At 39.4% G+C, this 12,897-nt stretch overlaps 1 protein-coding gene across 1 annotated transcript in view; it reads left to right on the top strand.

Annotated features, from left to right (window-relative positions):
• The window catches only part of FBLN7 (fibulin 7), a 74,642-nt gene that overhangs the window by 40,620 nt on the left and 21,125 nt on the right, over positions 1–12,897 (top strand). The window contains exons 2-3 of the mRNA XM_043987935.1: positions 1,246–1,405; positions 11,736–11,906. Coding sequence (XP_043843870.1) covers positions 1,246–1,405; positions 11,736–11,906 — 331 coding nt within the window. The remainder of the gene's footprint in view (positions 1–1,245; positions 1,406–11,735; positions 11,907–12,897) is intronic.

The following is a 12,897-nucleotide window of genomic DNA, read 5'->3' on the forward strand; positions in this document are numbered from 1 at the left end:
AACTGATGTTTTATAGGCATCTCAAACTTACATCCAAAACAAATCTCAATGTCTTTCTTTCCCAACCCATCCCTAATTCCACTATCCCCTTAGTCACTCAAGCTCACAATCTCTAGGTTATTCTTAATTTCACATCAAAGTCACCGCACATATCCAATCTATGGCCAAGTTTTAGAATTTCTACCTTAATGACATCTCTTATGTGCCTCTCTCTTACCCTGTCACCCTAGATCAGGCCATGATCAGCTCTTGCCTATACTTTTACAATAGTGTTCTAGCTGGTCTCCCTACTTCAAGTCTCTCCCCTGCCAATTCATCCTCCACTCACCTGCCAAGGTGATTTTTTCTAAGAAAACAGGTCTGTCACTGTCACTTCCCTGATCAATAAACTCTAGGTTCTCCCTATTACCACAAAGATCAAATGTAAACTTTTTGTAAGGCATTTAAAGTCTTTGTAACCTGGCCCCTTCCTATTTTTCCAATCATCTTAAACTTGATTGCACTCTGCTTTCTATGGTCCTGTTACACTGGCCACTTGCTAATCCTCAAACATGATACTCTGCCTCTTGACCACCTCTGAACTGGTTATTCCCCATTCCTGGAACGCATTTCCTCTTCACCTCTACCTTTTTGTTTCCTTGGCTTCTTTCAACACTCAGCTCAAATCTTACTTCTTCTTGCCCTTCTTGCCACTAATACCTTTCTCTCCCATATTATCATCCATCTGTATGGATCTAATTATTTACATATTGTCTCTATCATTAGAATAGGAAAAAAATCTAACATTTTAAATGTCCATAAAGGAAAGAAAGAAAAAGCTCATCTCAGATTCAGTTTTCAGAGTATTGGGGTAGGCTGAAGGAAAGAACGTGGTGTCACTGACATATGAAAGCATTGATTATCTTTCATCCAAAATGATTCCCAGTCATCTAATAATATTGTATGACCAGCTTTATTTGCTTACTTTCCCAAGATTGGTATGTTGTTTTTTCTTGGAAAGATTAGTTGGAGGTAAGCCATTTACACAAGGTAGGATGGTTTTGGTGACCTGTTCTGACAAACATTGAAAGCAACAGGAGCAGTGTGAAGGGAAGACAGCTGTATGTAAGTAACATTGACTCTCCTGTGGCTAGTGTAGTTTGGGGCTATATTGGCTACAAACAGGGCTAGATCACTGAGGGAATGCTCAGAAACATAGTACATGGCCTTTGGACTGACCCAAATGCTTTCCCTTTCTTTCTGCAGAACTGTCTCAATAAACAACAGCTCCTATCCGCTATCCGTCAAATGCAGCAGTTGTTAAAGGGCCAAGAGACCCGTTTCACTGAAGGTATTCGCAACATGAAGAATCGGCTGACTATGCTCCAGAATTCTGTGAACAAAGCCCTTCCAGATGTCCCAGCAGGTAAACTGGCAAACCAGCTACCATATGCTGCAAAGCAGTGGTGCTAACTAGCATCCGTGGCTTTTTTCAAGTACTATGAAAACTTTAAATTTGTTTTTCTTTCTCAAGGTAGCCTATGTGGTCCTTGTAATCACTGACCCAATTTTGAGGATGTTGCCAAATACCTCTGGTGCAGTAGAAAGAGCAATGGATCTTAAGTAGGAAGACCTGGGTTCAAATCCTGGCTTTTCTCTTTTCTAGCTATGTGACATTTATTGAAAGGGAACAAATGCAAAATAAACCTTTCTGGGCCTCAGTTGCCCTATCTGCTTGTTTTGCAGGGATGTTGTGAGGGAAAGTGCTTTTGTAAACCTTAAATTGCTATGCCAATGTGTGATGATGATGAATGTTTTTGTTATTATATTTCCATAGGCCTTTAGCTTTCCTGCTCTTGAAGAAGAGGTAGTATAATGAAGAGAGCACTTGGATTTAAATTTTGGCTCACTTACTACTTGTGTGCCTTTCATCATGTCACTTAATCTCTGTTGACCTCAGTTTTCTCATCTGTAAAATGACACAGTTGTTCTATGATCAGTAAGGTCCTTTAAAGCTCTAACGTGTGGCTTCTTGTCTAACTTGGTGAAAAGTATTGGGTTTTAGCACATCAGTTCTCTGGTGTCTTCTTCCCAATGGATTGAAACAGCTCCCTTGTCCTTGAAGTGAACGTACCCATTATCCCCTTCAGCAATGGAAACATGTCATTATCTAGATCAGGGGTTGGGAAACTATACAATAAATACAATAAAATATTATATAATAATACAATAAATGTAATAAAACTGTATTAAAAATGTAAAAGCCAATCCCACAAAATATGACACAATAAGTACAACAAAACTTTCTTTTAAAAGGTAAAAACTTGTCTTAGGTTGTATACTGTTCAAAAAGAAGTGGCAGGACAGATTTGACCCTTGAATTCTAGTTTGCCGACTCCTGATATAGCAAATAGAAGTGAATAAAAAGTAGGAAATAAGATAAGAAAAAACTCTGGCATCAGGCAGTTTCCTGCTTCTGTTATCACAGATTCCATGCCATGGACAGCATGGTTTAGTGGAACAGTCAAAAGGCCTGGTTTAAAATTTTTAGTCTGCCAATTACCAACTTAACCTTTCTGGACCTTATTGTCTCTATCTGTATGTGGGGGTAGGACTAGATCCTAACTTCTTAACCTGTAGGTTGCAAATGTGGGAGTTGAGAAAAGTTTGGCAGCAGTAAAAGGTTATGTATACCTATTTTATATACCTATTTTATATACCTATAAACCCGGGTTTGTGAAAAATTTCTCGACCAAAAAGGGGTTGTGTGTAGAAAAAGTTAAAGAAGTCCCGGACTAGAGCACCTCTAATTCTTTGACACTTACTGGCTATGTGACCTTAAGCAAGTCCCTCAACCTCTATTTGCTTCAGTTTCCTTATCTGTAAAATGGAGATAATAATAGTACTTACCTCACAGGCTTGTGGTGAGGGTCAAGTGAAATAATATTTGTAAAGCACTTAACACATGGCATATGCCTGGCACATGGTAGGTTCTATATACATGCTATCTATTATTTTATTATCTTTAATTAATAATAATATTAATGAAATAATAATAATAATAATAAATACCCTGGAACTGTGGAAGTACTCTGCACATAACTATACCACAAAGGTCCTTACTTTTTTTTTTTTGGTGGGGCAATGAGAGTTAAGTGATTTGCCCAGGGTCACACAGCTAGTAAGTATCAAGTGCCTGAAGCCGGATTTGAACTCAGGTCCTCCTGAATCCTGGGCCAGTGCTTTATCTACTGTACCACCTAGCTGCCCCTTTACTTTGTTGTTGGAACTCTCTCCACCTCAGAGATCACAACTTTTCCATGCTCATGAATTGGGCTGGCTGAAAAAAAATCATTTCCCTTAGGCTAGACTGCCTGTGATCAGCCTCTATGAACTTAATTAGAGCTGATCTGTCACTGTGCCACCCTACTGTCCCTAATACTCCTAAAGAGACGGTAATCATATTTATAATCTTGGTGACATAGGCTTTCAAAAAAGGAGTTATACTTGTGTGACAATACAGTCTGTCTGCAGAGCTGAGTTTCTTAAACAGAAGGCCTGTTAGGGCCTTCCTGAGCTTGTGCTCTGATAGCATAGCTGGCAGGATCTTAGGGTCCCCACTCCACGTGGAGGCTTTAGAGGAGAACTTTAGTGTAGGCCTTGGCATAGTGGGCACTTAAAAAATCATGATAATCTGTAAAATGGGAGGCATTTAGATTAAATTATCTTGAAGGTGTCTTGTGGTTCTGATTCCTATTATCTGATGATCCAATAGCCCTGTGACTTATGAACTAAATTCTCATTTTAGTAATTCCTCTGAAATCACTGACCTGTTGCCATGATGATAGTGCTATGGCCCAGGATGGGTGTACTCCTGAGAAAAGAATGCCCCTTGAGGATGGCACCATTTTGCAATTTCCTTTCCCCCACCCAGTATTGTGGTTGACTTGTCACAGCTCCATTCCCACCCTTCCCCTTGGCCTTTGTGAACAGTGGTACACTGTGGAGTCTGTGCCCACAGCATAGATAAGCCAAGAGGACATTTCTTCCTTTGTTACAATTATGAGCAGGTGCTGGTACATTATGCTGCATTTCCCCCCCTGAGGAATTGACTCATCCTGTGAAGCTCTAGCTTTTAAAATCAATTAATTTTTTTTAAACTGGCTTTTTCCCTTAAGCTGAAAAAAATGTATCTTACTGATGTCATAGTAACCAGAGAGAGAGACAAGTGATCTGAACTTTAGAGAGCTTGACAAGACTAAGTTCTTTTGCTTTCAAAAACAAAAATGTTGGGGAATAGCGCCACTGTGTACTCTTGTACACAGTGGCGCTATTCCCCAACATTTAGAGGAGCAACACACTCCTGGCTCTAATTAAAGCAAATATTCAGTCCCCTGAGCAGGTACTTTGTCTTTGGAGTTCATGAAACATACAATGAAGTCCCCAAGTGTGAATGTTCAGAAATATCTGGTATCTGTTTGCTCTGGTGTTTCAACATTGGAATCTCTACAACATCCTGGAAATAATCTTCAGAGATTCCAGTGCTGGAACGCCCACGGAATGTTCATACTGGTGGGCAGCTAGGTGGCGCAGTGGATAAAGCACTGGCCTTGGATTCAGGAGGACCTGAGTTCAAATCCAGTGTCAGACACTTGACACTTACTAGATGTGTGACCCTGGACAAGTCACTTAACCCTCATTTCCCACAAAAAAAAAAAGGTATAAAAAGAGTACATAATTCAAATGTAAAATATAATGCTTTGAATCTTCATACTGTCCTGTCTCATGGAATCAAGGATTTTTTGGATTGTTTTTCTGATTGTACGTAGAACAGTCCAAGCATGGCAGGTCTTAGCTGTCCATTCAAGCCATGGATTTTATGATTGAGATGGGCCTAGACTCAGAGTCAAAAGCTATGAAAAGACTTAACAATGAGCTGGTGAATTGTAGCTATGCAAGACAAGTCAATTGGATTGCCTGGGCCAAAAATACATCCATCTGAGTGGGCTTCGTAAGTCAGTCAGTCAATAGACATTTATTAAGTTCTTGCTATGTTCCAAGCACTGTATTAAAAGTTGAGGATACAAAGAAAGGCCAGTCCATGCCTGGACTAAGGCAACTTCCATTCTAAAGGGGGAGACAACCTGCAAACTGTGTACATATGAGGAATAGACAGAGTAGATGGAAAATAATCTCACAGAAGCTCACTGATACGAAGGTTGAATTCTTTGCCTTAGTCTTTACTGAAGTGGTTAGAAATATCCCCAAACCCAAATGATCTCTGGGATTGTCCAGATTCCACAGATAAGCTTTTAGCTTTCTGCTGGAGAACTGGCCAGAGGATGCCAGAGGGGATCCGTTCTTGATGATTCCATAGTTTTAGAGAGTGTGTCAGTGCTTCGTTTGATATTTTTCTCTTTGGGGAAAGAAAGTAATTTCTAACTTCCTAGTGATTTTTCATCTCCACCACTCAGATCATTCTTTCATGCCGCTAGTGTTCAATTACCAAGTAACAGAGCATTAAGTGTGCACGTAAGCAACTTGGAATCTTCCAGAAATAAGTGAAATTTGGGGTAATTATGGAGCAGAAATGGTTGTAGTGGATAGAGCACCCACCCTTGGGTCAGAAGTACCTGAGTTCAAATCTGGAATCAAATATTTACTAGTTCTGTTACCCTGGGCAAGTCACTTAACCATGATTGTAGGAAGGAAGGAAGGGAGGGAGGGAGGGAGGAAAGAAGGAAGGAAGGAAGGAAGGAAGGAAGGAAGGAAGGAAGGAAGGAAGGAAGGAAGGAAGGAAGGAAGGAAGGAAGGAAGGAAAGAAGGCAGGAAGGAAGGGAGGGAGGAAGGAAGGAAGGAAAGAAGGGAGGGAGGAAGGAAGGGAAGGAGGGAGAAAGAGAGGGAGGGAGGGAGGAAGGAAGGGAGGAAGGAAGGAAGTGAGGAAGTGAGGAAGGGAGGAAGGAAGGAAGTGAGGAAGGGAGGAAGAGAGGGAGGGAGGGAGGAAGGAAGGAAGGAAGGAAGGAAGAAAGAAAGAAAGAAAGAAAGAAAGAAAGAAAGAAAGAAAGAAAGAAAGAAAGAAAGAAAGAAAGAAAGAAAGAAAGAAAGAAAGAAAGGAAGGAAGGAAGGAAGAAAGAAAGAAAGGAAGGAAGGAGGAAGGAAGGAAGGAAGGAAGGAAGGAAGGAAGGAAGGAAGGAAGGAAGGAAGGAAGGAGCGACATTTTATGGAAAAATTATCCTTGGGGCTCTTTTCCAAGATAATGGCCAACTGAGGGGTAAGATGGAGACAGATAATGTCTGATAGAAATGTAGATGAAAGCAGGATTTCTCTAGAAGACATTTCCAAAGATAAAGTCAAGAACACTTATTGTTTGTATTATAACTTTGGCAATACTATACACATTAAGCAATTTGAGAAGCCAAATAACTAGGGAATAGGCAAGGAAGTCTAGTGTCATAAAAATCTTCTGCATCCCAACTATGGAAACTTTGAAAGAGAACATGCTAGCGAGGGCCCAAGATTGTGCTATATTTGTATCTTTTCCAGTGCCAAATAACAACTGCATCTGTGCGAAAGGCATATTAGTCTCCTTGTTGGAGCAAAAGGTAAAAGTGTTAGAATGTCATGAGAGCAGAGATATCAAACAGATGGCCTGCGGGCTACATGTGGCCCATAACACTCTCAAGTATGGCCTGAACCAAATTAAAATGTATTTAACAAAATAAATAAAAATACAATCAAACAGAAATTACATCTAAAAATTAAGTCAATATGTGGCCTGCAAGGATACTTATGTATGGTTTGGTCTCCCCCATTTTTATTTGAGTTTGATACCACTTCTCTAAAGAATCCTAGAGTACTAAGGCTTATCAGGAAAAATGAAATGTCCCTGTAGAGAAAAAAAAGTCACACTACAGAAAGAAGGAATCAGAAAGACTGAAGAATCCAAGGAGCACAGGGTTATCTAAACCTACATTAGGTGGTGGGAAGGTAGAAAAATGGGACACAGAAAAAAAAAGGAAAGATGATGGACCACCAAACCATCAGAACTATATAACTGTTTGGAGGTTCTACCCTCTCAAAGAGGATGGATGTAGATTTTCTAATAAGGAAGCATTTCTCCCTGTTCCACAAAATGATGAGGATTATCCATAGGTTCATCTAAGAGACAGAATATCTTCTACTGGTTAAAGAAGAAAGAGATAAGTCTTGGTGGTTGGTAACTCCTTGCTAAGGGTTGTTGACATTGTCATATGATATGAATAATGAGGGGGAGGTATGTTTCCTGGGATCTGTATCTATGATATAATGAAGACCACCCCAAGACTTAGTATGTATGTAACCTTGGGCAAGTCACATAGCTGCCATAGACCTCAGTTTCTTCATTTATAAAATGAAGGGTATTTGACCAAATAGCCTCTGAAGTGATCCTATGAGCCTACTGTATCATTGCCAAATCTGAGTACTAATGCTCACTTCTAGGGATTTTCTTGGGGCAAGTGCTACTAGAAGAAAGAAGTTAAATAGGATCTCTAGGGATTATGAAGTCCTAAGCAAAAAACAAAAACAAAAACAAAAACAAACCAAAACCAAAACCCAAAAAACACAACCCTGAAGACTTTTGGAATACAGGTGGTGTTTTCACTGGGGTTGCCAGTTGAAGGTACTATAGGATTCTCAAAAGAGAAAGGTATAAAGGAAAGGAAGAGAATGGTTAAGAAGATGGTATATGAGGAAAGAATTTAGATTCCTGGGCCAGGGCTTCAGATACAGTAATGATGGACTCTTGACTAGGGATTGGGTAAGGGCTAGCAAGAATATATATATATATATATATATGTATATATATATATATATATATATATATATATATATATATATATATATATATATATATATATATATATATATATATATAGCCATTGACATGATTCTGATCAAAATGGCTTTAAATTAAAAATGGAAGGGGAAAGAGAAAACCATCCACACTAATTAATTAATTAATTAATTTTTGGTGAGGCAATTGGAGTTAAGTGACTTGCCCAGGGTCACACAGCTAGTAAGTGTCAAGTGTCTGAGGCCGGATTTGAACTCATGTCCTCCTGACTCCAGGGCCAGTGCTCTATCCACTGCGCCACCTAGCTGCCCCCACATTAATTTATAATGCCAGATATCAGAAATGGTAGGAAATAGGATAGGAAGAATATCAGGAAGGAAGACCCAATAATTTGCAGGAGACACCTCTTCACTAATGCACAGCATATAAGTAATTAACAAACTGAACTAGAGATCTTCAATGAAGAAAACAAATTCTGCCTCTGAGGTATTACTGAGCCTTGGTGAGATGTGATTCACCAATGAGGATACACTTTATTTAAAAAGAATTGATTAGATAAAGGAGAAAGTATTCCATGTTAGGTATTAGGAGAAGGTATTAGATAAAGGATAATAACATTCACCATAGAAGCCGAGAAAGTTCAACCACCCAGGTTCATCTCTACACTAATCTGCTAAAGAGGAGGCAGCATATATAAGTAGGAAGAGCCCTGGATGCAGTCAGAGGTCCTAAGTTTAATATTACTTCTGACACTTAATTCCTGGGTAGTCTTCACTGGGCAAGTCACTTACCCTCCATGAGCCTCAGTTGAAGGCGTTTGGACCAGGTGGCCTCTGAGATCTTTGTCCACTTAAGCTGCCAAAATGCACTTCCTAAGGGCAAGTCTGACCATGTTACCCCTCCTTCCTCCTCCCTACTCAATAAACGCCAATGACTCTTTATCACCTCCAGGATCAAAAATAAAATCCTCTTTTTGGTGTTCAAAGTCTAACTTTTCTAGTCTTCTTAACCCCTTTGGGGAGCACCCTCATGTACTCTGTGATCCAGTGACATTGGCCTCCTTGTTATTCCTTGAATAAGATACTTTTACTGGCTTTCTACCTTGCTTGGAATCCTCTCCCTCCCCATCTTAGACTGTGGGCTTCCTTCAAGTCCACCTAAAATCTCACCTTTCCCAGGTGAGAGTCAGGAAAGGTAAGATTTTAATTGGGACTTCTTAATTTAGAAAGGTCAAGGTCGCACACTGTATCCTGGGCCATCACCAGTCTTCTCAACCTATATCTTGCCAGTGAACTCCTATGACTCTAGAGGAGATAGTGAGGCTGATGACTTTGTACAAATCAATACATCACCCTGTGAGGTCATTGGTCCTCTTCAAGAATAAAAGATCATCATCAACAACAACAAAATTTCACTTTCTACAGGAAGCTTTCCTGATTCCTCTTAATGCTAATGCCTTCCTTCTGTTGATTATGTTCAATTTATCCTTTAGATAGATGGATCTACTAATATTTAAATCTATATCTATCCATATATCTATCTATTTATCTATCAATCTAGGAATAGGCGGTATATGTCAGCAGTAAGACTTGAAGCCCATTCTTGCTGTCATTGAAACCACCTGTCTTATCCATCATATTCCTCACATTAGGAATGTGATAGATGCTTGTATAGTAATAGCTAGCATTTATATAGTGTCTTACTTATAGTATTTAATTTGATCCTCATAACAACCCTATGAAATATGTACTATTATTATCCTGTTTTACAAAGGAAGACACTCAGGGTAAGTCACTTGACCTCAGTAACACATCTGGGTAAGTAAGTACATGAGACAGATCTTCCAGACTAAGACCAGCACTCTATCCATTATACTATCTAGTTGTTTGAATTCAATTGAATTTTCCCAACTCTGATCAAATCACTACCAGTGACCTTCCTCAAATAGGATGCCCTATGTTTTATCCTAGCTTTGGTGTCATTTCAACATCCTGAGCATAGAATTAGACATACTTTCCCCAAGGAACTACTGTCATGATCTGTCTAAAGCTGTTAATTGCTCTCTTGAAAATTCTAAGTGAAATGACATTATGGGGGGAGTTAGTTCCATAGGAAAAATGTATACAGATAATTATCTAAGAACATTAGAGCAATATCTTGTGACATTATGGTGGTGTTTGGTTATGATGCAGAAATGACACTATTCCAAAATGATGTTGCTTGTGGGTACATTATTTGGGCTATGTGTGCCTACACACCCTCAACATATTATATACCCAACCACCCCAAATGCTCCTTAATTTGTAGCTGAGAGACCTGGGCAGGCATCAACAAATTGCTCAGAATTAGCCAAGGATATGTGCCTAATGGGACCATCTCCCTACCACCAGCCCATGACAGGCTGCATTCCAAGACCATCCCTAGGAATGCTTTGGGGGCATTGCTTTCCTTCTCTAATTGGGGTTGCTCAGATTTAAAAATCACAAAGCCTCCAAAAGACTTGTAAATAACACACTTCCTTTGGCCAGTAAAGATAGAGCTTTCTTCTTGACATCTCTCTTCAGGTGGCAATTCCTTTCTTTATTATTGTATTTTCTTGAATTCCTTTCTACTTATGATGATAATAATTAGGATCCAGTGTAGTTATGTAATGTAAAGATCAATAGGCTCTGGCACATAAAATATGAATTCTAGTCCTGAGTCTACTAACTCAGCATGTGACCTTGGATAAGTCTCTTAAACCTCTTTAGGCCTCAGTTCTCTCATCTGTAAAATAAGAGGTTTGGTCCTTTCTACCTCTATCATCTAACGATTCCAGTAATAGTTTCCATCGTTCTGAATAGGAATTAAAGGCATTTCTTTCATATGGTTTCATTTACTCCATCAGGATGTATGAGTTAGGGACAGGTCATGGGGAACTATTATCAGTTTCCCTTTATAATTGAGGGAATAGATACAAACAATTGAAAAAACTTGACTAAGGCCACAATGGCCAATCTCTATAGTATCAAAAGACCTTAAAGTTTGTATGTCAGATATAAGCACTGCTATTTCCCATGTCAAATTTGAGTGTGTTCATGAAGAGTTTCAGAATACCTAGTGAATACCTTGTTTAGGACAGTGGACTAGAGAACAAACTATGCCTCATTTTACCAAACTGTAAAATGGGAATAATAATGCATCTATTTCACAATTGTTTTTGAGGGTCCAATGAGATGATATATATAAAGTGCTTCATAAACCTTAAGACTTGATATAAATGATAGCTACTACCACTACTATTACCATTATTATTTACTACTATTTATTATTCGTAGTATTAGTATATTAGTATTAGTATTTACTACTACTACTACTACTACTACTACTACTACTACTACTACTACTACTACTACCACTATCAATATTATTGTTATAGTCCCTTCTGGGTTTTCCATTTTTATTTGTTTTGACAAATCACACTGTAATTTGGGAAAAAACACAAAAAAACTTCTTAATACTTAGAGCCTTGGGAAGTAGTAGATCCTCCCTCACTAGATGTCTTCAGACAGAGGCCTGATGGCCACCTGTCCAGTATGTTGCACAAGGGCTCCTTGTCCAGGAATGGGCTTCTCCAGATGGACTCTGAAGTTGTCCTCTGAATTCCTGCAGGCTCTGGAATTCTGTTTGTCAAATCTAATTTCCTGGTCATTTTCATATTCTCAAACTCAGGGGCAAAACCTTCGCTTCCATCTTTTCATATCCTTAAACAGCATTTCTCCTGATTAACTTGGAAACCGATTCCTACTGATTTTCAGAGAGTACCCCACCTTTCCATTCTGCCTTTCAATCTATAAAATTTATTTCAGACCCAGTTTAATCCCACCTTCTTTGGGGGCCTAGATCACCACTGAAGTAATTTCACCTCTCCTTCCTTTTGCAGTCTTCTGCCCTGCTCTGGAAGCTCCACCCAATGGGAGAAAATTTGGCAGCAAGTACCTGGTGGAGCATGAGGTCCATTTCACCTGTAATCCTGGCTTCCAGCTGATTGGCCCCAGTAGTCTTCTCTGTCAGCCCAATGGGAATTGGACAGGAGACAAACCTGAGTGCAAAGGTATTGTCCTCTATCTTCTTCTTGTGGCTGGGGTGTTTGTGTGGGCCTGGGTTGCCTTCTCACAAGCTCCCACCTGGGATCTACTTCTCACCCGGGAACAAACGGGCAGAACGTGACTACTTGGGCCAGTTCCAAATGGACAGCTTCTAAGGGAGCACATAAATTGATAGCCAAGTTCAGAAAGAGGTGAAATCTCATCACGGGGGAAAGCAGAAGATTTCCTGAACATCATGTCCCTGTTTAAGTTTCCCACATGTGAAAACACACAGGGTTTTTGTGATAATACCTTGTCTCCATGTAGGTATGGGAAATTTTTGTCTGATTCCTTTTATTGTCTTTGGAAAAAAGCAGCAATATTTGACTGCCTATAATTCTCCTGATAGTGTTTATGTTTATAATTTCTTTCTTACACCTAATGGTTGGGGGTAGAAAGATAAGGGGAGGAGTTTCAGTGCTAAGTGGCCTCTAGGAAAGGAGCCCTGGAATCCAAGAAATAGCTATTGCATTAATTTCATTTTCTATATTGTGTTAACCTTAAGTACTGTACTCAGGGACCTCAGGGGGGAAGCAAAGTAATTTTGAATCAATTAATTTAAAAGTTAATCAGAATTAATTTCATAACCCACAACATCAATATCATTGAAGAAACTGACAAGACACATTAATACTAATTGCCAACCTCTCGACCTGCCCCCAGACACCTATTTGGAAAGATGCTTCTGTCAGCATATGACTGATCCAACTTGGCAGGGAAGAAAATTACATATAATTACACCCTGTTAAAAATAATTTAGCGGGCAGAGGTTGGCTCCATGATGGAGAGCAGTCATTTGGCATCTTAAATGTCCAACAGATTTTCCCCTCTTGTTCCTCTGAAAGCTACATTTGTAAAATTTAGGGCCTGCCTGAAGCTGGTATATAATATCCCTATCAGTTGTCCCCCTAAAACCACGACCAACCATGACAAACAAAGAAATACAGGTTGATCCTT

The sequence above is a fragment of the Dromiciops gliroides genome, chromosome 2, assembly GCF_019393635.1.
Source record: "Dromiciops gliroides isolate mDroGli1 chromosome 2, mDroGli1.pri, whole genome shotgun sequence".
NCBI lineage: Eukaryota > Metazoa > Chordata > Mammalia > Microbiotheria > Microbiotheriidae > Dromiciops > Dromiciops gliroides.